The sequence below is a fragment of the Seriola aureovittata genome, chromosome 14 (assembly GCF_021018895.1).
Source record: "Seriola aureovittata isolate HTS-2021-v1 ecotype China chromosome 14, ASM2101889v1, whole genome shotgun sequence".
NCBI classification, from domain to species: Eukaryota; Metazoa; Chordata; class Actinopteri; order Carangiformes; family Carangidae; genus Seriola; species Seriola aureovittata.
In genome coordinates, this window is record NC_079377.1 from 12,321,175 (window position 1) to 12,347,751 (window position 26,577).

The 26,577-nt window shown below is 43.2% G+C and overlaps 2 protein-coding genes across 7 annotated transcripts in view; one reads left to right on the top strand and one right to left on the bottom strand.

Moving 5' to 3' along the window:
* The window catches only part of mapk8a (mitogen-activated protein kinase 8a), a 12,835-nt gene extending 6,194 nt beyond the window's left edge, over window positions 1-6,641 (bottom strand). Inside the window, exons 1-5 of one of the 6 annotated variants that reach the window (XM_056394986.1) lie at window positions 6,506-6,641; window positions 1,352-1,518; window positions 949-1,078; window positions 759-817; window positions 489-627 (exon numbers count right to left, since the gene is read on the bottom strand). In XM_056394986.1, coding sequence (XP_056250961.1) covers window positions 489-627; window positions 759-817; window positions 949-1,078; window positions 1,352-1,473 — 450 coding nt within the window. In that variant the 5' untranslated portion in view covers window positions 1,474-1,518; window positions 6,506-6,641. Of the gene's footprint in view, window positions 1-488; window positions 628-758; window positions 818-948; window positions 1,079-1,351; window positions 1,519-1,744; window positions 2,061-3,845; window positions 4,041-6,122; window positions 6,444-6,505 lie in introns of those variants that run through there. The other 5 variants (XM_056394982.1, XM_056394981.1, XM_056394985.1 and 2 more) reach the window with 5 other exon arrangements.
* The window catches only part of ptpn20 (protein tyrosine phosphatase non-receptor type 20), a 26,055-nt gene continuing 6,001 nt past the window's right edge, over window positions 6,524-26,577 (top strand). Inside the window, exons 1-40 of the mRNA XM_056394978.1 lie at window positions 6,524-6,646; window positions 9,282-9,418; window positions 9,631-9,794; window positions 10,558-10,623; window positions 10,722-10,901; window positions 11,071-11,146; window positions 11,602-11,682; window positions 11,881-11,956; window positions 12,229-12,382; window positions 12,601-12,672; window positions 12,925-13,099; window positions 13,265-13,400; window positions 13,513-13,651; window positions 13,762-13,914; window positions 14,136-14,321; window positions 14,425-14,587; window positions 14,735-15,002; window positions 15,131-15,210; window positions 15,686-15,763; window positions 15,879-15,986; window positions 16,142-16,258; window positions 16,394-16,602; window positions 16,926-17,027; window positions 17,428-17,521; window positions 18,183-18,268; window positions 18,625-18,796; window positions 19,291-19,502; window positions 20,066-20,164; window positions 20,263-20,795; window positions 21,417-22,050; window positions 22,602-22,772; window positions 23,223-23,397; window positions 23,501-23,711; window positions 23,805-23,842; window positions 24,133-24,219; window positions 24,952-25,013; window positions 25,374-25,535; window positions 25,616-25,853; window positions 26,114-26,220; window positions 26,398-26,480. Of these exons, the coding sequence (XP_056250953.1) occupies window positions 9,295-9,418; window positions 9,631-9,794; window positions 10,558-10,623; window positions 10,722-10,901; window positions 11,071-11,146; window positions 11,602-11,682; window positions 11,881-11,956; window positions 12,229-12,382; window positions 12,601-12,672; window positions 12,925-13,099; window positions 13,265-13,400; window positions 13,513-13,651; window positions 13,762-13,914; window positions 14,136-14,321; window positions 14,425-14,587; window positions 14,735-15,002; window positions 15,131-15,210; window positions 15,686-15,763; window positions 15,879-15,986; window positions 16,142-16,258; window positions 16,394-16,602; window positions 16,926-17,027; window positions 17,428-17,521; window positions 18,183-18,268; window positions 18,625-18,796; window positions 19,291-19,502; window positions 20,066-20,164; window positions 20,263-20,795; window positions 21,417-22,050; window positions 22,602-22,772; window positions 23,223-23,397; window positions 23,501-23,711; window positions 23,805-23,842; window positions 24,133-24,219; window positions 24,952-25,013; window positions 25,374-25,535; window positions 25,616-25,853; window positions 26,114-26,220; window positions 26,398-26,480 (6,071 nt within the window). The 5' untranslated portion in view covers window positions 6,524-6,646; window positions 9,282-9,294. The remainder of the gene's footprint in view (window positions 6,647-9,281; window positions 9,419-9,630; window positions 9,795-10,557; window positions 10,624-10,721; window positions 10,902-11,070; window positions 11,147-11,601; window positions 11,683-11,880; window positions 11,957-12,228; window positions 12,383-12,600; window positions 12,673-12,924; window positions 13,100-13,264; window positions 13,401-13,512; window positions 13,652-13,761; window positions 13,915-14,135; window positions 14,322-14,424; window positions 14,588-14,734; window positions 15,003-15,130; window positions 15,211-15,685; window positions 15,764-15,878; window positions 15,987-16,141; window positions 16,259-16,393; window positions 16,603-16,925; window positions 17,028-17,427; window positions 17,522-18,182; window positions 18,269-18,624; window positions 18,797-19,290; window positions 19,503-20,065; window positions 20,165-20,262; window positions 20,796-21,416; window positions 22,051-22,601; window positions 22,773-23,222; window positions 23,398-23,500; window positions 23,712-23,804; window positions 23,843-24,132; window positions 24,220-24,951; window positions 25,014-25,373; window positions 25,536-25,615; window positions 25,854-26,113; window positions 26,221-26,397; window positions 26,481-26,577) is intronic.

Genomic DNA, 26,577 nt, shown 5'->3' on the forward strand with positions numbered 1-26,577 from the left:
CTTCTTCATTCTAGTGAGGAATATTGTTTTGTTAAAGATGTCTCTTAACACATATTTCTTGTTTTGAGTCTCTTTTTTCATGATGAGGCGCATATGAGGAAATTATACATTCACCTGCCCTGTTCGATGAGGAGGTGAGAAATCTGTATCGACTTAAATCAACTTCTGGAGAGCTGCTTGAAATTCAGTGTTCGGTTCGGGGACGCCTCATTAAGAATACTTGCTCTGAAATTGCGTTTTACAGTCAAAAAAATGACACACATTTACATTAACCCACCAATGTTCTTAGCACAAATACTTAAAACAAAACCTGTCCAATATATTTTTATAGGGTTTTGTTGGTAATTAAGGGGCTATATTCATCATCTAATAGTGTGCCAGTTGACCGTTTGCACTTCAGTGTCAAGTATCACCGCGGGTTTAACAGTTCCTCTTCAGAACGCTCGCCTGGCATCAGCCTGTGCAGCACCCGGCCAGCTGATGCTCACCCTATGAATGATGCCGGCAGCGTGGAGGTGTTTGATACCACACAGCATCTGATAGAGCAGATAGGACAGTCTCTCATGGTCCAGCTCCATCTGAATGACCTGGCACAGGTTGGCATCCATCAGCTCCATCACCAAGTACCTGACGGAGCAGAAACAGTGTTAGGCGAGTGTAGAAGCATTTAAAGCAAACACACATGAGGGAGTCGTTCGGTTTTATGAAGGATACACACAGTGCGCTCTACAATGAAAACAAACACACACGTTACTTACACATCTTGGAAGTCTTCTAATGATTTTTGGGGTGTAAATACATTTAATAGGCCAATGATCTGTGGGTATAAAATTACATGAATCAGAATCACATTAAAGCATCATTTGAGTTACACGCACATTGTAAATCTAAAACAGCACGTCTCCCACCGGCGAAGTGTAGTGTAGCCGAGGAGATTTGCATACTTACATTTTTGTGATTGACACATTTCATTAGGACGAGCTCTCTGTACGCCCTCTTGGCATGGGTTTGATTCTGAAACGGCCGACTCAGCTTCTTGATGGCAACATTTCGTTCAAGGATTTGGTCATAGGCTGAGCTGAAGAACAAAGAGAGCGAATAATTTCAAGATGTGGTCACCAATGTCACTTCGATAGTCAAAATATTTCTGCATTGATAAAAAAAAAAAAAAATTAATACAAAAATGGTATGAAAACTTCTAATTTCCAAGGATTTATATTGTTATTTCTTGAGGTAATATTAAATTAGATGTTCTCTGGTTCTCGTGAATGCTCTGGTGACATTCAGTACATACAAAACATATATCACCAAGAAGCTGCTGACTGAATAAGAATGAGGTTGAAACACTCACCAGACGATACCCTGTGCTCCTGAGCCGATGGGTCTTAAATTCTGGTATCGCTTCAGCACTGTGAATGTTGAGTCTCCAACATCTAGGCTGTAGAACTCCTTTTCTCTCTTGTTTTTGTTCATGGTGAAATCTTCAATTACTGCTTTCTGCGCATCCAAAAATGTCCTCTGTGTACAGAAAGACAGACACACACGGTTTAAATATTTTGTCGCGCTGGGACTACACCACAAATCCCACAGGAGCTGCTGAGCAGACCCGGCGAAAATTAGAAAGTCAAATGAAAATCCCTGCTCCCGAGAAAGCAGATTAAGAGTAAAGGAGAAAAGACACTGCTGAATTTCACACTTGAGGCGAGCACTGCAGTTCCTTATCTCAGCAACTCAGCAAACACACCAGCATGGAAGATTTGATATCATCAGCAGGGGTGGCAGAACAGCAGGCCACGGGGAGGTCTACTCCATCATGTGAAACATGATTCTCAGAGTGACTCTGTCACACTGGAAAACCAAGCCCAGTGATAATTCCTCTCAGTTTGGACCCTAGCCCAGGACTCCAGCCCAGTTCTACAAGCAGGTCTTCCACAGCCACATGTTAACTGGGTCAAGTTGCACCAAGAGGCTGTGAGCCCAGATAAGACACAACACAGAGATGCCAATTTGTGAGCATGATGTTCCCGAACAAGTTTCATTTTGCATCAAAACAGAAAATCTAAAAAAGGAGAAAACTAACATCGGCTTCCTTCCTCTCCTATTATTCCGTTCTTATATAAGCAACGTAATCGCCCTCCCCGTTCCTCCACTCTCCCGACACACAGTCCATATGAGGGTTATAATTGCCAGAATAAAATGAGTCAGCTCTCCTTCTGTTCCTCCAACGTCACAAAGACGTACATAACATCCACCTCCCTCACAACATGAAAATAGACATGTCACTTCTTTTTATACTTTAGACAGGAAGACAATTACGCTCATCTGAGTTATGATGGCTTGAATGATGTTGTGGTTAGTGTTCAGTACTGTCAGTGGTATGTAAGGCCATGTTGTAAGGTCATTATTTTTTTAAATAATGGCTGTCCATGAGGATAATTAAGGTCAGGTACATGCAGGTTTAAAGTTCGAGATCTTCTGATCCCCTGAACTCCTATTTAGTCACAAACAGTGTTCATATTAATGCCCCTGTTGTGAAATAACTAGTATTGATGCTTACAAGTACATGCAGCATCAACAAATTCCCTCTGAATCAATAACACACAATTAGACTGCAGTAGTAGTAGTTTCCTGCAGCATCAGGACATGTGGAGCTTGTGAATGGATTTAAAGGCAGGGAGCTGGAATACGTCTCTGTGCCAGAGTATCCTGCAAAAGCAGAAATACAACAGAGTCGTTCCTAGAGTGCACTGCCTTCTAATAACTTAACCTTTGGTTTTTTTTTTAAACAACTTGCCTCAGCCTGATGATTTCATGAATGGCCACCAAAAGCACAAACCTAAAGGTCAATTCATCTCCTGGCAATAGTGGGTATTAACATCTAGGCCTGTTATACAACATGTAACACAAACATACACATTCTTGGAAAACTGTGTCACCGTTTTACCACATATCAACACAATATACAGTGATACTGTGTGGCCTTCTTGTCTATATCATCACACATTAAAACCAGTAACACACAGTCAGTGACTACAAACAGCCTCATAGGTAGAATCATATTGTGTCAATAGGTACAATACCATCTCATGTTCTGCCAGTTTACACGCATGGCACATCAGCTGATCAGGAAATACAAGAAAATCCCAGCCAAACACACATTTATTATAATCCACTTCATGCATAATATAACTTCTGGCACATACATATCCCGCTGTGCGTATCCAATGCAAAGCTAAGGAAGCGTTCTTGTCCCAGTCCACACATATATGCAAACTGTTCGCGGGGCTGAGAGACACAGAGATAAAGAATAAATTGCCAAATTAAACGGGGGGGGGGGGGGGGGGGGGGGGGGGGAGAGAACCACTATCGATCCGCTGTTTATTTTCATTCGATGTCAGTGTGTTAACCTTGGCCACACGACCCCTGGTCTTGTCTTGACTTGTCGACGGCAGCGGCAGCAGGCAGGTAAATGACTGCACAGCGAAGAGCCATGCATGCTAGGGCCCGAACAAGCCGGACCCTGCACAAGAAGACATTATAGCAGAGATAATAACAACCAATATCGTGATATGACGGAGGGCCTGTTCGTTAAACACAGTGCGCAGCCGGCTGGTGACACTATCTGCCGTCTCGATCTACACGCGAAACGCCGTGTACAGACGTATTTCACTGCAACGACACGCGGGGTGAGCGCTTCGGGTGAGTAACACCAGGGAAACACAATGTAGCAGCCTTAAACAACAGCCGCGTCGGTTAAACGAGCGTGCACACAGCGGCATACGACCCTCCCCCACGGCCAAACAATAAGCACGTCTGAGGAGCAGAGGTGCGAATCCTCATCTTACCTCTTGTCTTCAGATCAAACTATGGATTCCCCCCCCCGCGGTCCGATCAGCGGCGAAATGTTCCGGAGTAAGCGGGCTATTTGTTTATGCCGCCGAAGAAGGATGATTTATTCCGTTGTGCGGCTTAAAAATACATGACCTCACCAAATTCACTTGCCTACGTTTCCATCTGGCTGCTACTGACAGGCCAGGACGCGCAGTGCGCACGGGGCATGCGTCCCAGTAGTACGTCACTCATCCACTGAGACACACCCACCACCCCCTCCATCCATCCTTCCTTCCGCTATCTATCTATCTATCTATCTATCTATCTATCTATCTATCTATCTATCTATCTATCTATCTATCTATCTATGTAAAGAACCACTTGTGTTTAAACCACGGTAAATTAGATGTAATGTGCATGTCAATTTAGAGACAAAGACTGACTCTAGGCTCATTGAAAATATAGACCCAATACTGCATGATAAGCAGCCAGAGCCCAGGTAGAGACATTGTCAATATATCTGCCTGACAACACATTACACAAGTTATGATAACTGCAATGAACATTTCAAGTAATGTTGTAATGGAGGAAGAAAGATGAGGCTGCATACTTCTCCTGCTTTATGTTTCCTCAAATATATTTACTTTGTGATGAAAAAGATATGAGCTGACAGGGCGTGCCATGGCTTTGTGGTTTATGGATCACTGAGCGCACAGGTCAAAAAGTCTTTTACATCTTTTCTGTAACTGAAACAAAATGCAATTGGGAACTGATAAACCCCACAAGCTGTCCTTGCTGCAAAAAAAAAAAACCCTCACAATGGAAATAGAAGGACAGTCAAATGTCCACACAAAGGACATATAGTGAATATAGTGAATCATATGCACAGCTTCAAGCTGAATAGCCAAGTATACAGTATGTACAAATTTATGGGTTTCCATTTGTGTCAAAAAAAAATATGTCCACATGCGCACTATGTCAACTGAACATGTGACTAAACATTTGTCTATGTCTATTCCACTTTGACCTGAACTTCAGTTGTGACAAAACTGTGTCAATCTGATTGTCTGTGTCGATTGCTCACATGACAAAACATATGTCTGTGTCAGTTCAACGTCAGACTGTCTTGTACTCCCTGTGTTGATTGACTGTTTTGATCGACTGTGTTGATTGACTGCGTTACAGGGCATCCCAATGTGTCATCTCACTGTGTTGTTGTGTTGTGCTGTGTTTTTCATGTTGCAACAACACAATCAAACGTCAGGGAGTGCAACAAGATGACACAAGTACAGTCTGAAGTTGAAGACACATGTTTTGTCACATGTTCAGTTGACAGAGACAGTGCACACGTGGACATGTTTTTGACACAAGTGGGACCCCATATCTGACATTCATCTTTCATTCTTTCTTCCTTTCTTTCTTTGTCAGGTCTGTATATTTCAATTATGCTGATCAGTTTAAAAGAAAATATAAATGTCTTTTAGATTTCTTTTGTCTTTCTTACATTAGTGATGATGCTCTATGATCATTTGGTGAACAGCCACAATTCGGTTTTTCACCTAAATTTTTGAACTGTATGTCAGTATAGTGTTTGTGATTTACAGTATGCAGTATACAATATTAAAAGGAAAAATACGTTTGACTAGTCACAGTCAATAATCAATAACATTACAGTTGTATGTTGTTTAAAGTGAGTTAGTTAGTTAATTAGTTAGTTAGTTTTCAGACTGGGTAACATTACACTGTTTTGTGTGTCTGTTTCCAGGGTAAACAGTGATGCTGCAGTCATAATACATCGTTATAAATGAATGATGAGACTATAACTGCATGATCAGTGTCACCAGGGTAATATTTGGCATCTTCTGTGAGCTCATAGATCTTTATATCTCCAGCCCATATTAAACTGTGGACTCATTTGTGGACTACGACGGGCATAAGCTCTGCAGAAATCCATAGCATAGTAGTTAGGGTACCATCTATAGTACCATCAGTTCCTATACGCTACAACAGCGAAGGTATATGCACGGAGCCATGCTCTGCGAGGGCATGTGACTGAATAAGGACATTAGGTAAAATTACGTTAACTTCGCGCTGAGTAGTTTAAATTCTCCCTGCACCCACCTGACAGCCCTGGATGGTTGTTAGCCTATTTATCCTTGTCCCTGCCTGCGCAGATACCCCGGGGCCTGCAGAGACAAGCTGCGCGCAATAGACCTGGGAAGCGGCATGGATGAACGTCCCAGCACCGAGTCCCGCAGCAGGCTGTAGAGCAGGCTACTACGGCTCCTTACCCCTTGTTCGAAGAGAGCCCGCAGTGTTATGATCATCGTGGGGGAGCAGCCCTACTGCAGCAGGCTACAGTCCACTCGTTTGGCCGAGGTCGTTCGTCCTTCCCAGGCTTCTCTGTAGCGCACCTACACCGCTGAGGACCCACCGCACCTTTGGGCGTCAGACGGATTAGTTAAATCGGTGTAGCTGATCTCACGCCACCCGCTATTGGTGGCTCTGAGCTGTCGCTGTCAAACCGCGAGGCTAATCCAATTAAGTGTTTAAAGGCGAGAGGCTAAGAATAGCCCAAATTACAGTCAAAAGTTTCAGATCTTCAGCGTGGTGCCGGTGGTAATAGAGCAAATGAACGGGGCATCATGTATAGTTCATGTCACTGATGAATTACCTGCCAGAGCGGAGCAGCCTTTGGTGAGAGGACGTCAAAACAGCAATGCCATGATCACAAGGATTAATTTGGATCCGAAGTGGGAGCGCTGAATACAACACGAAGGATCAGACCGCTCACATAGGTTACATATGCTACCAGGTAATGTTCCTCTTCTGTATCGTCTTCCACCAGTAGTCCTGTTTGACACTTTGCTATGTTGAGCTGTGTGTCTTTACATTCAGATCCATTTTGTTCTGTGGGATTTCAGATGAAAACTAATTCACTTTAGGTACTTAACACAAGATAAACAACAACAGGATTATGATGAGATTTACCTTTTAAGAATCATAAAAATGCAGAGTGTAGCCTTCACATTCAGGCCTGTGAGGACAAAAAAAAAAAAATCATCTTCTTGAAATGTGTTGTTTGTTAGAGGCTGCTTGTGCTGTGGCTACATAAACTGGATTCTGACCATAGTAGTTTAATGTCCATACTATGATGATACATGATTGTCACCTTGTAGTGAGAAAAGAAGGTCGTAAAACAGAGACCTAGATCCTCAAGAAGCATGTTGTCCCAAATTCCCAAGAATAACAGCAAGGCTTCTTCTCTGTCTGTGTCATCATGTGATTGTCTGCTTAATGGCTCAGTAAGGTGGTTTGTCTATAACAGGATATTTGCTTGAATGGAGCTTGAAGTCATGGTATGTTTTGCATTTTAGTGCGAACGTAATGAATAAAGATGCTTTTACACCTAGTTAGGCAAGGAGAAAAAAAAAAAAACGGTGGCAACTGGTGTGTACTATGGGCATGGCGTCAGATTATCTGACACTAAAAATAGTTGGTTCTAGACAGCGAAAGACAATCCTCCAACTGCACCAGAGATGTTTGAATGAATGTCTGATAGTTCTCTGTGGTTCCATCTTAATCACTGAGTTTTACAGGTCGTGATTTAGGGAGGAGCTGTGATAGAAAACGAAAGTTTGATGGTGAAAGCAGAAGAGGTCAGACTCGATCCAGCTAATCATCATATCCAAAATGTAGAGGTAAAAGCCATGTTGTGGTACGCACAACAAAGCTCCATGACATTTGCCCCCCCCCCCCCCCGCCCCAGACGTCCAGCCATGCATGACGGTGTGGTGTCAATGTAAGTAGCAACCCAATAACCAGGTGCTTTACATCATCACTCCACTAGCTCCCCGCCTGCAGACAGACCACTCTGAGGGAGCACAGCGGCTAAAGTTTTCCTCAAGAGTGGATGGGTGGGAGCACCTGGCAGGGTTTCTACTTTCCTTTTTCAGTCCCTTCTACATCGTAACAGTAAACCAACGTGCAGGGATGCAGCAGGATGATTTTAGCCCACATTTCTCATCGATCTAATGATGTGACCGCTGATTTAAATGGCCTTGCGTAGTTTCAGGAGACCTCATAACCTCACAGTTTCTTGTAAAGCTTTCCTTTGGTTCAGTCAATCTGGGTGTCATGAGCCGAGGATAAATTCAGTGTAAGTGAAGGGTTTAATCAGGCCTAAAGTAATTGGTTTGGTGTGTATCAGTGGGAGCATGTTGCTTCATCCAGTATGTGGTTGGTTGTGACGAACCTATTGTATTTCTGTTCTGAACCATTCAGAGGAGCAAAAAAAAAAGAAGAATGAAATGCATGATGGTTGGGGTGTCACAGCCTTTACCATCCACCAGGAACATCCAGTTTCTGTCTTCTGTAGTTGTTTGAGAAGAAGAGTTTCCACTAATGCAAGATTATGCTGTAATCTTCCAAAATGATGGCAGTTTGTTTTCAAGTCTAACTGGATGTTCATCTAGATAAAATAATGATGTGCCCACATTTACAACAGCATACAGTCTTGTTAGATCATTGAGGGAATGTTCTTTCCAGAAAATATTTATCCGAACCAGAAAGACATTTTACCGAGTGATTGATTCAGTTTTAATGTATTCATCTACCTCATCTAATGATGTAAGATGAACTCATTACCCGGGTCAATTTAAAGATTTTGACTTGCACATTTGCAAAAACAGAAGAAAATGTGGAATATAGTCAAAATAATGTGTATTATACATATTGCATATTGATGCGTAGCAAAAATACTAATAATACCCAAAGAGAGGAAGCTTGTCTTTGCTTTTCTTATATCATCATCTGTCTGTCTTTTTTTCCCCCTCTGCATTCTTAAGTGTGTGTAGTTGTGCTAATACCCACACAGTAGGTGACAACTAACTAATATGGGATCATGACACAGTTGCTGTGGTGAAGTGGCAGCTCCCTCAGAACCACCCTCCGGTCAGAAAAAAGCCTATTACAAAATGGGAGGGGCAGAGAGATCGAGAGGCAGCGAGACCAATGGGCTAAGATAATCTAATCAGGGTTCAGTGCAAAGAGCTGCAAAGTTTCTCAGAACTACCTCTCAAAACTGTCTACGAAGTCAAAATAGTGTTGACAGGCTGTTACGACAGCAGTAATACTTTCACAGAGAGATGTAAGGAGGAACAAGAATTGTTGTAGTGAAGGCGATGAGAGAGGAAGTCAGCGGATAACGAGCTTGACACCCAGCAGAGAGTAAAATACAGTACAGACATTCATTCAACACCTGTAGATGTTTGTTTACAGAGCAAAAGCCAGAAAAAGGGAAACCTCTCCTCAGAATACGTCCTTGAGCAAAGACTCTAATAAGTGATGTTTTGGGTTTTGATGTGTGTGTGTGTGTGTGTGTGTGTGTGTGTGTGTGTGTGTGTGTGTGTGTGTGTGTGTGTGTGTGTGTTGTGTGTATGTGTGTGCAGGAATGAGTGCAGGATGAGCAGCACTTTTGTTACATTAGCTGAAGTACTGGAGGCACGAGGGGGACCTCTGCTGGAGGAGGAGGTCTGGTCCCTGCTGCTCGGCACTGCAGAGTCTTTAGTGGATGTCTCCTATAAGGGTAAAGCACTTGAGATAACCCCTCTTATTGTAGGCTCTCATACATTGTGTCTTCACACCATAGCAGCATAGCATTATGTTACTGCAATGTAAATATAACATAAACATTTGAATACATTTTTGCAGTATCTGTGTTTCCATCAGTGTGACTTCACCGTACAACTGTATCAGCAACATCATTGTATATTATGGCCTTCCTTCTGTTTTTTTCAGGTCACAACAATATGTGTAATATCATAAGCCCCACCTCCTTGCTGCTGTCAGCCACTGGTACCTTAGCATTTAAGAACTGTGGCCTATCAGATGATGTTTCCACCTTCACTGCTCCAGAAATGCTGCAGGGCCGTGCCAGCTCAACCAAGCCTGCCATAGAGAGGGTCAGTGCATACATCCTCATTTCTGTCCTAAGACCTCACATGACAGCTGATGGCCGACTTGTCAAACACTAAAGAGTATCGTGTTATATCAGGGGTTATTTTAGCAGTAACCTTAAACTCTGCACTGACTTGAATTGATTACAAGTCACTGCTGTCATGTCCTGCTGTGTCTTTTCCCTTGGAGTGTAAAATCTCAGGATGTCAGGAGTTGAAGGACGACTGAGATGTAATCACGCCATCTAGTGGCCGAGCAAATGAACCTCGGCCCTGACTTCTGCACTTTGGAGCCCCAAATTATCAGCATTGGGTAGAAAAGACTCTAAAGTAATTAGAATAATTAGAATATTTGTATCTTCATCTCGCACACACCTCTAACTAATCTGCCTTGACAAAAGCCTCATATTTGTAATCACAATTTGTCCCATTTATACAACCATAAATAGAGAAAATTGCCTTTTAAAGCCTTTTTTATTTACTTGACTGATAGGCCATTTCTAGTCTGTTCAAACTGTAATTGATATAATTGCCATTTATTAAAACATGCTCGAATTATTGTTGAGGAATTTTGAAGACAGCTGTGTAAACAAACTGTGAAAAAAGTAGATTCAACAGACATATTCTACATGCACTTTGTCCTTTTTCTTGATAGTTTGATCATTAGGTCTATTATATTAATGCCCTCTCAATGATATTGAATATTTAGCTGGTAATATCTGATTTCAGGTAAATGTCATGTTCTTAATCAGTTCATTTTGTTGCGCAGATGCTGGTGTATTCACTGGGTATGACTCTCTACTGGTCAGTTGATTTTCACCTACCTCAAAATCAGGTGGGAAGCTCTGATAGAAAGCTGTAGTATTTTATTCAGTGCCATCACAGTCTCACGCCTCAGTTATTATAGTTATTTTCCACTTTCATTCATCTCAGCCAGTCCAGTTGAGTGACCATCTAAACAGCCTCCTCCTGAGCATGTGTGAGGACCTGGCCCACCGCAGGGTAAATCTCAACTCCATCCTGGAAGCCTGCGAATCTCAGCATAAAGCCTCCATCCTGCCACCGCCCGCCAAAGTCATCAGACAGCTGGTGGAGGAAGTTTTTCATGATTCAGTGAGTATAGGATACCTACAGTATGTTCCTGTCTGCTCTGCAAGCTTTTAAGCTTCTCACTCCAATGTTTACGTGTCAGAACTCAAAGGAGGAGTACTGCTTAATAATCAGCATAATGACAAAAAAAAAGAAAAAAAGAATATAAATAGTATTGTTTCTTTTCCTCCAGATGGACCACGGCTCTCTGCCTGACAGTAACGTCCCTTTGAGTGGCAGGAGCCAGATGATCAGAGAGAGACTTCATGGTGAGTCCAATACAAATAAATGTAAATGGGGACAATACTTTCAGTGCAATTTCTGCAGAAACATTTTGTGATTCTGTAATGAAAATAAACCTGAATCATGTGTATTGTGCAGGGGAATCCCCTTTTGCTCTATTGCTTCTATTCATGTTGTCATCATAAAGAAATGTGACCTTTAAGAAACAGTTGTTTACTTATTTGCAGAGAGTAGTTGCAGACAATACTTGTTTTTTGACTCAAGATAGTGTACAGGTCAACAGGATTAAAATCTTAACCTAAAGCAAGCCCAGGATTAGTTTTCCTGCGAGAGCCAATAATCAGATACTGAGTGTTGAGGCTTCAGGCTAAACCCTCTGCCAGCGGCAGTTCTGTCCAAACATCTCAGTGTCTCGGGGGAGCACAGAGACGGACAGGAATCCAACATTGCTGTCATCTTTCATCTCTTACCTGGTTGACAGGAAAGAGAGGGCCATTTTCAGACTTCAGCGAAGGGAGTGCTGAAGGGAGAAGATACTCAACGGACTCTGACTCCAAGTCAGGTACGACTGTGATACAGAAGAAAGCAAAACTGAAAAGAAGTCACAAAATGGTAGAAAGAAACAAGTATAATGCTTAAGAATACATGAATATAATCCTTATTAAATGCAAAATGATCAATGACTTTTCTATAAAGTGTGTGTTCCAGCAGTAAGATGCTTATTTTGACTATGACAGCGCTTGTTTTATGTGTTTTCTAGGGAGTTTACCTCAGAGACCTTGGAGACAAAGACCAAGGAGCTCTCCCACACCACTGTACCACTCGTCTTTAGACAGGTATGTCCTATATACACACATCCATACACACTATCACCACCAATACTGTAGTTAGAAGAGGATTCTTCAGCTATTAGAGATATACTGTATGTGTGTATGTCGGCATAAAGAAATCCACCCATTTTTCATTTTCCCCTCCCTCTTTGTCTGTCCTGACTTTGAGGGGACATGACATTGTCTCAGAGTTTGACTTTTCCAACTAGTCCGCACAACTATTACTCAATCTGTCCTTCCCTAACCCCACCCCACCCTTTCCCTCTCTCTCCCCTCAGACTCCCTCGTGGGGTTCGTCACCGGGACAGCAACTGCAGTTGGCTTGGTAGGAGCCCCCACCACGACATCTCTCCCAAAACATCAGGCAGATCTCACAGTCCCTCCATCACCTTCAGCGAGTCATCGCTCAGCCTGAGCCAGAGGAAAGCTAAGGTAAGATTAGGGAATTTTTAAAAATCTTTATTCAGTGATACAAATGTTCCTGTAGAACTTAAAGTGTAGTGGATGGGGATACTGGCGTACAGTGTTTAGCTGAATGAGAGTGACAGTGAAGTGTGGAGTATGTACTGCAGACAGCATTTGGTGAATCATAAAAGCCTATTGGATGTGTTGCTGCTTAGAGTTTATATTATAAATGCTTATTTTGTCAGGCTTTGGGTCCTGAGTTCATCCGAATGCCGGACGAACAGCATATCGTCCTGGAGCTTCCAGGATCTATTGTGGTAAAGTCATGATTTCTGTTCACCTCCTCTCTTTCTATCTGCTTCTGATCAATTTTCATACAAACTGCTGCCCCCCCCCCCCCCCCCCCCCCCCACTATTCTAACATGTCTTTTCTTGCATGCCGAACTATGTCTGTTTGCAAAATTGCATGTGCAGTATTTGTATATGTTTGTGCATGTATTGTGAGTGTTTGTAGGTTTTCTTTTATGTGCATGTATGTCAGTGTGTTTGTGTGTGTGTGCACCCCACAGTCCAGAAAGGGCCGCTCGTGTTCGTCTCAGAGAGAAGTGACCGTGGTGCTGCCGAGCGGACAGTACGTGGTCGTCCGCTGTGACATTAAGTCCAGAGCAAGAGACGTGTTTGACATGGTGGTGGCTCATGCAAACTTGGTGGAACACTTCTACTTTGGTCTTGCCTTCTTAGATGGTAAGAGGACATTCTTGACTGCACTGATTGCACATAAACAACATTCAAATTAAAAATTAATTTCATAATATCCATAACTGTGATATTGTCACAATTGGCATGATTATATTTCAGTTATTAAATTTTTTTTTTTTATGCATGAGTTGTTTGTTTTTCACTCTGCAGATGATGAATATTTCTTTTTGGACCATGAAACAAAAATCTCCAAAGTTGCACCTGACAGTTGGAAAAAAGGGCAGATATCCTCCTTTTTGGTGTTCCTGCGAGTCAAATTTTTTGTTGATGATATTTCCTTCATTTTGTAAGTACAGCTCTGCGTGGTGTTTTACTTATTAATTAAATATTAATTTCTATGAGTGCATGGTTTAAAAAAAAAAGTTTCACTTGACTTTGTTTTTGTTCCTGTTTCCTAGGCACAGACTGACTCGTCACCAGTACTACTTACAGTTCCGTAAAGATATCTTGGAGGACAGGCTTTACTGTAACGAGGAGACAGGCTTGTTCCTAGCTGCTCTTGCTCTGCAGGCTGAGTTTGGGGACTACATGCCAGAGGTACCAAGGACAAAAAAAGAAAAAACATTCACCTTATGCCCATAAATACCAGCATCATCTTTCAGAGTGTGTCACAGCAGTGTATTTGGCTCTTTTTTGTGTCATTTTAGTTGTACGGTAAAAATTATTACCAGCCAGAGCATTATGTGTCCAAGAGGATGCTAGAGAAGCTGGCCCTGCCCAGTGTCAAGGAAGAGTTGCCAAGACTACATGCAAGTCATGCCCAGATGCTGCCTGAAGAGGCAGAAACAGAGTACCTGAAGGTAGCCAGACTGCTAATGCATCCACCCACACATAAAGACAAAGACTCCAGTAGCTCACATTGTCCTTTGGCTATGTTTTCACCTTGCTATATGTTAAATTAATTAGACTGTGTTCACTTGTTACAACACGCTGCTATTAATTTGATGATGCCTCTGCTGTTACACTTCCTGTAAACGACTACAGTTTAAAACTGAATACATATTCCTGCTCTGCCCCTCAGATTACCCAGCAGTTACCTGAGTATGGCGTTATGTTCCACCGCGTGGGGAGAGAGAAAAGGCCGGTGGTGGGAGAGCTGGTGTTGGGAGTCTGCGTCAAAGGAATCATCGTGTACGAGATGAAGAACCACGTTCGGACTGTCACCAGGCGCTTCCTCTGGAGGGAAACCGACTCCATATCCACTGGGGTAAAAATGAGTGGCATTATAGATTTGGCTATATAAGATATTGTGTTTTGTTTTGTTATGAAGCTGGAAGTAAACGTACAATGACTTGTGTCTGTTTTTTCAGCGGCGTAAACTGATAATAGAGTGTGGCGGGCCCAGTGGGAAAAAGCACAGTTTTGTAACAGAAAGTTCAAAAATAGCACAGTACCTCCTGAACCTCTGCTCAGCACAGCACAAGTTTCATAGCGAGATGACGTCACGACAACTTAACCATACCATGATACCAGGTGGGAAAATAGTAGATGATGATTGTGTGGATGGTGTTGCCTTGGACTATGACAATGATACATATAAAAAAAAAAAAGAGCTCACGAAGGTGAAAAGCAGAGAACGCTAAAAACTGAATAAGACCTGATTCTCTTCTGTTTCTCCAGATGAAAACATCGATAAGTACATGTCTATGTACCGGGGTCGTAACATGAACCTGAAGCGGATATCCTGCTCCGAGGGCATGTTGAACCATGTAGGTCTGACACCTGGTCAACCAGACTCCCTCTCCAAGTCCTGCGACGACCTGACTGCCAAGCTGGAGGCCCGACTCCGCCAGCAGAGAGAGATGAGGAGGGAGATGAGCAGAGACCTGAACAAGGAGCTCTCTGAAACAGGAGACCTCAGGGACGTGAAGGATCGACAGTGTTGGAGGTAGCCCTCGATGATGACGATGATGATGTTGATGATGATGATGATGATGATGATGATGATAACGTTCATGTTCTCATCACAGAGGAATTGTAGAGACTTGGCTAAATGCGACTGTGCGTGTGTTGTAGCACTCCGGAGCCGATTCCCAGAATGATGTCCAGTGTCTCGCTACAGAAGCAGGACTCTGATGCCTCTTCCTCTGTACGAGGTGAATGTGTCAACTATATTCAAATTCCTCGCTCCTTTCTGCAAACACATATACATTAGAGGAGTGACAGATTAAAGGGGGGAAAAAAAACAATTTGAAGTGTCTGAGTAATGTGTTGAGCAGCTGTAATGACATAGAAGTGATTTTCATGCTCATCAAACCCTCGTGCCCTGTATGGAAGCATCTGCATTTGTTATGTTAATTAAGACTTATTCTTTAATTTGGGGTTCATGTTTAAATTAGGGTGCCATGGTGGCTCATTGTTAACCTCACAACTAGAGTAGTCCTTGTTTTTACCCTGCTCCAGCCAGCAGGGACCTTTCTCTGTGTAGTTGTTCAAAGACATGCAGATGAGGTGATTTGGACATTCTGAATTACTCATAAGTCTGAGTGTGTTCGTGACCTTTAACACAATAGAAAATATATGAATATATTTACAGTAGCTCATTTACCATATGTAAAACATGCTTTGCAGTCGATACACCAACCAGGACCCCACCAGAGAGAGAGATAGTCTGCGTGAACCTGAAGAAAGACCCCAAACTGGGCTTTGGTGAGTTTGTTAAGCCGGATTTAGCCGTTAACTTGATGTAAAATTAATGAGCACAGCGCCACGTATCTGATTCTTTAACAGGAGACCTTTGTCTTCTTCTCTGGTCCTGTTTCAGGCTTTGTGATAGTGGGAGAGGACAATACAGGTAAACTTGACCTTGGGATCTTCATTGCTTCCATTGTGCCTGATGGACCTGCGGACAGAGATGGACGAATCAAACCCGGTAAGGAGCAGCACCAACAAATGACAACTGGAAATACAGACGCTGGCTTACAGCTTATCAGACAATGTAGCATTGCGAGCCAGGGAAACAAGACTTGGCTGCATGTGACAAGGATTTTGGGATGATTTTTTGGATTGTTTTTTTTTTTTTTCCAGGCGGACGTCTCATCTCCCTAAACAAGACTAGTTTGGAGGGAGTGATATTCAGCGATGCTGCTGCCATCCTACAGAGCAGCCCTGAAGAGGTGGAGCTCATCGTGTCCCAGCCTAAACGTAAGCTCTGCTCATTTACAATCATGCACATATTCATACATCACTGTCAAACCATCACTTTGTGTAGTTGTAACACTAAATACAGCCGCTATGTCTACTGATGCCCTTCATCTCACATGGCTGTTCTCCCATCAGAGTCCCTGAAGGACAGTAAGAGTTCCTTGAGTCAAAGTACTCTGGGTTTGGCACTGGAGAGGAGCTTTGGGTCACAAACCACCCTGAGCGGCGCAGAGTACCGTCCTGCCGTGGAGGAGCTGGAGGAGGCCATCACTCTGTCCAACATGGCAACCCCGAAGCAGAGCAAGAGGCTTCACATTCCTGTCGTGAGAATACATGACGCCCAGGTTAGAGCCAGCACTCAGCGGTTAGGGATAAGTGACTTTGTTTCCATGGAAGCAAAATTGTCAACATGAGGTTAAAGTTGATAAAAGAGTTCAACCCGTGCTAATTATTAAATGGATTAAGTGCTTTGATGTGATGAAACTCTTGAGTTGTTGTCATTCACCTGCATCAGAAGTGTCCTGAATACACTCAAGTATTCCTCTCTAAATAAATCTTTACTTTTTTCATTCATTCATTCATTCATTCATTCATTCATTCATTCATTCATTCATTCATTCATTTATTCATTCATTCATTCATTTACCTCTTTCTTGCTCTCTTTCAGGATGTGTGTTCCAGGTCCCCGTCTGTCTTAAGTCTGAAAAGTGGAGAGCGGTTTATAATGGAGCTCAGGAAAAGCAGTGGTAGTCTTGGCATCAGTGTTGCTGTGAGTGAATAATTTCCCTTTCACTACGCAGAATTTACTTCATATTTTCCAATTATCCTTGTCTATAGGAGCTTAGGTTAGTTTGAATTTTTTTTCTCTACTCCCCCCCATGACTAAATCAGTAGGAACAGGGAAGCTGAAAGCTACTGTGTCTAGATAGAAAGTCTTGTGCCTCATGCCATGCTGGCGAATTAAAAGCCAAGGAAATTGTGCCAAGAACGTAGCAACATTGCTGCCTTGTGTTACATCATCTCAGCCAAACCGATTTACAGGACTAAATGGGACAGGCCAATAGGTAACAAGCTACGAAGCAAAGTAACTTGGAGTGTGAGTTGTTAGGGTTATTTTAGGCCTGTGACAGTGACTAATCACTTTATTTTGTAATCTTTCTTGCCAAAAGGGAGGAATAAACACTAATGTGCGTTATGGAGGCATCTACATCAAGAGTCTGGTGCAAGGAGGCGCTGCAGATCAGGACGGGCGCATTCAGATCGGTAATCTTTGTTTTATTTCTGATTTCAGTATGTGATCAGGTGGCTGAAACACAGAAACACAACACGTTTCTATTAAGGGTTGACTTCATACAACTTCTGGTGAAGTAGGAGGAATAAAAGCAAAAGCCGTTCATTTGCAATTTGTCACCAGTGAAATTTTTCTGTCACCAATGTTGTTTTATCTTGACTGAATGCCCTCTGCATCATCATCATCATCCTCATCATCAAAGGATATGATGAAAATATAGTGAAATATTATCCCACATTCTTCACAGACCTCACTTTTGTTGTTATCTTGGGGGAGATGGAACAAATTATTAAATAACCAAATGTAGATTGAAGAATGGTGCCTGTGCCCTCTAAGATGAAACATCTCTAACCGGTAAAACAGTAGCCAAGCTGTTTTATTCTCACACTGGAATTGTTTTTTTTGTTGTTGTTTTTTTTTATTTTGTCAGTTAGTTGTTTATGAGTGTGCTGCTGGAGCATTGTGCTGTGTCTGTGTCTGCTCAGTTCACGCTTCAGTGAGCAGGAACGACTGTTAAATTTGTTGACGTGCTCGTCAACCACGCACACACACACACGCACGCGCGCACAGACTAACCGTTTTGTGTGTGGATGTTGCTAATGATGATGAGATTTGTGTTTGTGCATATGACAGGTGACAGACTGCTGGAGGTTGACGGGTCCAACCTGAGGGGCGTGACTCACCAACAAGCTGTCGAGTGCCTGAAGAAGACCGGGGAGGTATACACACACACACACACAACACACACACACACACACACACACACACACACACATATGACCACAAACACATGCAAACGTGCACATAGCTATACCTGGCTGATATGATCGCATTATAATCGGTACAATGTGACAGTCATCTGCAGGAAACAGCTTTAAACAACATATGTTTATGCTCTGCATCGAAACAGAGAGTATTCTCACATTTTTGCCACAGTCAGGTTCTATTACAAGTAGTTTTACTCAAAGGGGTGAAAGGTCAGACAACCTATACATAACTATAAACTATTGAACGTATAAAGAGGGTTTATGTGTGTGTGTGTGTGTGTGTGTGTGTGTGCATCTTTTCCCCGTAGGTGGTGAACCTGCTGTTGGAAAGGGAGCCCACTGTAATCTTGGAGCCCAGGCCGGACTCATCCTGCCCCCCCTTGGTCCACAGTTCATCATACATACAGCCCCCCAGGACTGAGGTCTCCATGGAAACGACCTTGAGTGGTCGAGCCAAGGACTACAGCTTTGTTACTGATGGTGAGAGGGGAGAGGAAGGGGTAAATACACTCACAAAAGGAAGAAAAAAAAAGATAGACCGTCAGGCACACACACACACACACACACACACACACACACACACACACACACAGCCCAGAGGTGACTGTGAGTCATCTGACAGCTACATTGTGGTTGCTGTCAGAGTCATCCAGGGCTGACGCTCCCTCGAGACAGCATGTGCTGAAACCTTGAAGCTGCCTGTTCACTGCCTGAGCAGAGTTAAAGGGATAGTTCTTTGTCTCTACAAAGCCTTCACCTCTATACTGGAAATAGTACAAACATATGTGAGGCAAAATGTGGGAAAAACACTGTCTGAGACATAACAGCAAAAATTAATACTTGGGTTGTGTTGGAGGGATTGATAAACATTTTCTTGATCACAATGTACCAAATTTGAACCCACATTACAGATTAACGATTACACAACACAAGTTAATGCCTCAAGATTCCCCTCCATCTCTTCCCGTTCCTAGAAAACACCCATGAAGTGGTGCTGAGGAAGAGTTTGTCTGGCCTTGGCTTCAGCTTTTACATCTCACAGCTGCACTCGGGGACGGACCGGGGGAGTTTGGTCCGCATCAAACGTCTTTTCCCGGGTCAGCCAGCGCTAGAAAGTGGCCTGCTGCGAGAGGGAGATGTCATTCTATCCGTCAACAAAGAGCCTGTTAAGGACCTCTCTTACCAGGTAGGATTTGGGATATTTAAAATGATCCTTTCATATACATATATATATATACTAGTGAATTAACAACCAGTGATTTCTCACATTCATATATAGGTTTGTTGTGGTTGTAGTTTTGTTGATCTTTTTTCCTAAATTGAAACACAGATTAAAAAAAAGTGGGTGCACAACATGGTTAAAACATTTATTAAAAAAAAAAGGTACTGACTACAGTTTAAAAGGTGTTCAAACTTTGAGCACAAATGGCAGCATAGTAATAGATTGTCTATGTAGATAAGTAATTGTGAATGGGCTGGGAAGTGTCTGAGCAGCACTTTGGCGCTGCTGTTTTTTAAGGTCTTGGCCATGTCATTGGTTCACTAATCCTTTAATCTCATAGTACTGAAAATAGCAAGCTGGTTGTGTCATAGCGTTTGATGTGTCATTTAATCTTTTGTGTGCTGCCAAGGAGTTACAGTGGCATTCACACAGGAGCATTTAAACATACAACCACTAACTAGATTTTAAAAGCTGTCTGTGCCCAGTCTTTGCCACACAAACACGCACTCTTTTTGTTGTTGTTTCAGAGGGTTTTGTTCTTGCTACGTGGCGCTCCATCTGAAGTTCATCTGCTGATCTGCCGACCAGGTCCTGGAGTACTATATGATATAGATGACAACACACTGGTGAGCTCACATGCACACACCTTACTGAGAAAAAGAAAACACCTAAATTAGACCCAGTAATCCAGACAGACTGTCTTACATCCTTTCTCACACTCTAGAGTCCTGCACCCGTCCGTGAGGCTCGATCCCGGTCTCTGGACATCCGACTCGGAGAGGACTACAGCCAGCTCCTTAAGTTTCAATATGACATCAACATAACTGCCCAGAAGCAAGCCCCCACCCAGGAGGAAGATCTGACCAACACAGCGGAGAAAAACCCAGAACCTCCTGCAGATTCAGGACTCCTGGAGAGCAAGGAGAGTCAGGACAGTGAAGTGCGGGCCCACCAGACTCCTCCGTCTGCTCCTCGCTCACCCCCCTCACCCACGTCACCTCCATCGCCTCCATCGCCAGTCTCACCAGCATCACCCGCCTCGCCAGCATCACCCGCCTCGCCTTCCTCCCCTATCTCTGGCTCTCCACCAGCTCCACCAAAGTCACGATCAGCCGCCAGGAATCTAGAGGATCAACGGGAAGGAGAAGCAAAGGAGAAGAAAAAGGACGGGGAAGAGGAGGCTGCAAGGACATCCAGTTCAACTGTGATGCTTATGGACATCTGTCCTAAGACTGCATCAAACTCAGTGTATGCCAGGTAATGTATGAGATGCCGACACATAAAAAAAATATTATATATCATTACATTACAGCTCCCATGTGGTTATATTTAGGAATCTGTAGTATGCCATCAAAGTATTTTAAGACATTTGAAGTGTTTACCTGTAATCAAATGACACATTTATAAATTTAAAAATACATTTATAAATTGATGATGAAGATTAGTATTTTAAGGGCGTATTTAAAAAAATGTATGATTATTATTAACTCATTATTGGATTTGAGGTGATAAATATATTTCCTTATTCTGTCTTCAAATGATTGTTAATTGAATTTCATGGAATTGCAAAAGTGATGCTTTTTTATTTGAACTTTTTGTCATTTTATTTACTTGTATATCTTTCTTATATACCTGTCTATCAAATTCTATTACAATGTATTTGTCTCCTGATTTAATATTTATACAGTGTGCCACCTAAAAATGTAATGAAGTCTGAGCTCTGATTGGCCAGCTGTCATGTGTTGGTGTGTGCGCTGTGTGTGGGGTCAATCAGAGCTCCTGCTGCTGCCCTGTCATTGAGAAATCATTTAATATTTAGGATAGAAAGCATCATTTGAAGCAAACTATATATAATATTTGGTGTTTGTTTATCTGCAGTGGTATCAGGGAGGAGGCAGATGGAAGTGTGACCTACTGCCTCATGGGAAATGGACTGACTATCATGGCAGATGAAGAGTACCTGACCATCAGCTCCACTCTGGAGCCTTCTCACAGCTTTCCCTCCAGTCTGGCCACTCACACCCCAATCACATCCCGCGGCTCCCAAACCTCCATCACCTCTTCTAGTTTTAGTTCTCAGAATCCGAACCTCGGCCCTCACGTCCCCACGACCACCATCGCACCCCTCAGCATCTCGTCAGACACCCCGACCACTTGCTCCCTGCCCCACCAGTCTCAGCCACTCACAACACAGCCACCCAAAGCCAAGCATCACCCTATCCAGCAGGGGCTTCTCCCAAGTCACTACAAAGCCTTTTCCAAGAACAGCCGGCCTGTGGTGCCTCCACCCCAGCCCCCTGCTCTACCACTGACCCCCATTACAGCCCAGATCATCTCCTCTGTGCCTCCCTGTGTCAGTCCGCCTGCCCCGACGCTGACACCCACAGTGCTAACCCCTCCTGTCCAGAGCCACACACAGCCGAGGGAAGAGCCAGAGAAGAAAGAAAGGGAATACAAGGATGATGACGATGATGACGAGGAAGACGATGAGGAGGAAGAGAGTCGAAGGAAGGCAAGTTCCTGTTCTCAGCTCACTTTTTCAACTTTGCTAAAGAAAAATGTTTTTACCTATGTTAGTCTGTTAGCAGGTTAACTTGGCATTAACTTTGATGAATGTTATGAATAAGATTCCAGTTCTGGTCTCAGTTGAAACAAATAATAATACAGATAAATACATGTCAGGTCAAAAATTTGTTTAAAGCCGTTTTAATTTACACAAATATTTAATGGACATTTATTTTTAATTTGGATGTCCCTATGGCTGGTGAGTATTATTGTTTTTCTCTGTATAATGACTTCATTTTTTTCTAATTAGATCTGCAAAGTAAAATATATTTGACCATTCTATACTTTCATTTTCCCTGTACTTTCTCCTTTTCTGTGCAAATACACACCAAATGTTACAGATGAGTGACCACTGACAAGATATGATGTCTTTTTGTTCACAGGGGTCACTAAAATTAACAGAAATGGTTTTGATTAAACATCAAGTGATGTAATAGTAACTTGGAGAATTGTTGTATCTGTTAATGAAATGAATTGTTCTTGTTTCTTGCCTGTCAGGGATTGGTAAAAGAGTTTGAACTGACAGTGGTTCTGACCAAGTCCAGGAGCGGGAGCTTTGGGTTCACCATCACTCGAAGCAAGATAGACAACTGCTACTACATACAGGAAATACTGGACAACCCAGCCAAGTCAGACGGACGTCTCAGGGCGGGAGACAGACTCGTCACTGTAGGTGTAAACACACACATGCACACACTTTTCTTTTCTGCACATTTGAAAACGTAAATGGACTGTAGTTATATAGCTTTTCTTTCTTTGTCTCATCGGCCACTCAAAGCGCTTTACACTACATGCCACAGTCACCCATTCACACATTTATCCATTCAGCACTTTTTTATTCTACACATGAAGCGTTTTTTTCTGCCACATGCACACATTCAAACACCAATGTTAAAACGAGGGCAATATGGGGATCAGTTTCTTTCCCAAGGACGCTTTGACATGCGAACAGAAAGATCCGGGAATCGAACCGCCGACCTTCCGATTAGTGGACGACCCGCTCTTCCACAGCCACAGCCGCCGAAAAACATTGTTTAGTTTTGAGCTGTAAATACAGCATGAGCTTCACTAGTTGACTGTGAACGATTCCTTTTTTTTCTTTCTGTCATTTGTTTCCAGGTAAATGGGCATGATGTTACCAGTGTGGCAGATGATGTTGCCATGACGATTCTCAGGTCATCTCCGAGAAGACTGAGCATGACCCTGGGCAGGGCAGTTACCAACCTGGTGGCCCCGCCGCCCTGCGACAGCCTGCCTGATATCGTTCTGTACAAGACACCTTCAGGACAGCTGGGTGGGACGCTGCGCACGTTTTCTCACATTTTGAAGACACGGTGCATCAGGCTGTTCCCTCACTCCTTTGTACTGAGTTGTATCGATGTTCATGCTCTCCCCAGGTATAAAGCTGACAGGAGGCATTGGCAGCAAATGGCAGGGCATCTACTGTCTGGAGGTGGTGCCAGGCTCCCCAGCCAGCGAGGAGGGGAGTGTCCAACCCAATGACAAGATCCTCTACATCTGTGGCAGGTGCACCCTGGGTATGACCCTGGAGGATGCAGTCAAAGCCTGTGAGATCGCTCCTCGTAAAGTTAAAATTAAAATCATCAGGTATGTGCCCTCAATGGCGAGAGAGATAGAAAGTGGAGCAGGTGTTTATGTGTTTGTTCCGTTGAATGTCTCTACTGTTTGTGTCTGTGACAGAGAGGACCAGCCAGTGACCCCCAAGGCCAAGTGGAACGGTAAGGGCTTCTGAAGGATTTATGGATGGTTTCACCAGCTTTACTTAAGACAGGGACACATAAACAGGGGAGTTTGGTTGTTATATGCACTGATGGATTGCCTAGAGACCAGATATGTTTGTGCTCAGCTAAACAATGATAATTGAGGTTCAATCATTACCAGAAAGTGTTGGGAAGACAGGTAATTACTTGTCTGTACATTATGTAAGATGTAGGCCCTGCAATGCAAAAGATGCGTTTCCTTGTACAATCTATGGTAGTGCATCGCAAAATAAGTTTTTCTTTTGCAGGTCTGTTTGACTGGAAAAAGGATAAGAAGTCCTTTGCTCGTTTCGAAGAGTCTGTCTCTCCAGAGAAAGACTCTCCTATCGAAGAGGGTGAGGTTTTTCTTTCTCTCCCTCATTTATTCCTCTGTCTATTTCCTCAGACTCTCTCCATCAGCATGTTCTATCAGCACCATAACTGGTTTTCCTCTCAGCCTTTTGCTTGTTGTCCTATTGTGTGCGTGAAGCCGGAGCTCTGTGCTGAAAGATGGTTCTCTTTGCAGCTGTGTGTGTGTGATCTGAATGCTGACAGACAGATCCTGGGCTCTCACAGCAGGATTAATAATTAGCAAGCCTCTGGCCCTCCACTGGTGTATTGGACTGCAAGGCCAAAGGCGTCATACACACAAACACACACAAACACACACACACACACACACACACACACACAGGCAGTGCCATACAGTCAGTGGTCTATAGGGCAGGTAGCTCAGTTGCCTGGTGACAGTGCGTGCAGCGGTAAGGGACAGTGGAGAGGGTCACTTTGAAAAGACCAACCTTGTTCACCTGTCATAGAAGAGACGTACCCATCAACACTTCGCTTTCAAAATGGCCAAAGAGGTGGGAGGTTGGTGTGTGTTGTTTTTTTTTTCTGTGTGTCTGTTTCCGACGGTCGGACAATTGATGCATGGATGGAGACTGGTACCGAAAAGAATTTCTATTGTTAGCTTCGGACCAAACTCCGGGCGTTTCCCTTTATTTAAATTTGGCTGCAATGACTGGAGTCGTTTTGTCTGCAATGGTCACTAATTCATTGATATTCTCTTCTGTTTTTTTTTTTTACAGCTGAACCTGTGTGTAGGACTGCTGGTAAATTTAGATGTCTCTCTCTCACCCAAGAACAGGACGTAAGTTTCACATATTCAACGTATTATTTATCTTTCTCCAAAAGCTCATTCTTTCCTTTTGACAGCTATTCTCTCTCTTTAACTGCACATCTTTGAAGTGTCTGTTGAAACACACACTGTAATATGAGTCTACTGTGTGTCAATCTGCGGATGCATTCTCTCCTGGGGGGGGGGCGTCACTGTCTGCATGTGTGTGTGTGTGTGTGTGTGTGTCTGTCAGGCTTTCTTTTACACCTGATTTGTTTTTTGATGACATGAAAGCATTTTTCTGAAGAACGATGATTCGCTGGATTCTCCGATTCCTCCAAATTCTTGTTTCCTTTCTCCTTTCTTTTCACCTCTGGTTTCTCGTCCCGTCAGAGTTGCATCATGCAAGTGGAGTTCAAAAAACCAGAAGGAGGAGGCCTTGGCTTCGCTTTGGTTGGAGGAACCAATGGCAGCATGCTCAGAGTGAGGGAAATCTGCTCTGGTGGAGTAGCTGAGCAGGACGGTCGGCTGAGAGTGGGAGATATTTTATTAGAGGTAACAACCCCTCATACCTCTTGACTGTTTTATTACCCCTGTTGTGAGGAAAACCCTGATCTTCACTTTGTGTAATCCAGGTGAACGGTGTGATCGTGTCCGGCCTGAGCCACAGCAAGGTGGTGGATATCCTGCGTAAAGCTGAGGGCACTGTCCAGCTCACCATCTGCAGAGACATCCTGCCCATGACCTACTCTGAATCACCCACACCGCCCAACATGTCCGCTCAGACGGAAGCTATTTTAGCTGAGCAGCCGGCTCCTGATACCTGTTCCTCACCTGACATCATGCTGAATAGGCCAGTGGAGCACCCCCATGGTACGATCCCCTGTTTTCCCTTTTATCATGAATTTGTAGAAAGTCTATGTTGGATACAGAGCAGCAGCTGTAAACCCTGGATACTTTTTAAATACTGCTAATACTAATTAGTAAGACTATGCACTGAAAACACTCTGTCTCAACTATTTAAAATACACTATAATATAAATACAATCGCTGTGTTATCTTAATGGACAGCATTTAGAGACCTGATAAATATCTGTCTTAACATGTAATGTGTGCTACAATTGCTGTTTCAGAGGTGACATCAGACCCTGTGGCTCAAGAAATAGGTGTTGTCCTAACTTCACCACCACCTCCTCCACACCGATTGACTTTGGTAACAGATGAGACTGCAATTAAACAGGTAACCTGCACAACCACAACCATACACACACGAGTACATGAATAGTGTTATAATTATGATTAATTATTCTTTTGTTTAAATGCAGTCATACCCCTCCTTTCCTCTTTACTAACATCTACTACTAACATCTTGCTCCTCCTGTCTGTTGCCTCCTCTGGCTGCTTGTCTGTGGAACAGGAGAGCTGTAACAGCACCCCTTCTCATCAAGCTTGCTGCCCATCCCTCAATGTCACTGACATGTTGCATGGAGCTTCTGACAGGTAGTAACTTCCCAAACTACTCTCCTCTTATATCCTACCTATTGTCTTCTCCACGCCCCCCCCGTCCTCCTGCTTCTCCTTTTGTTAAATCTTCTGA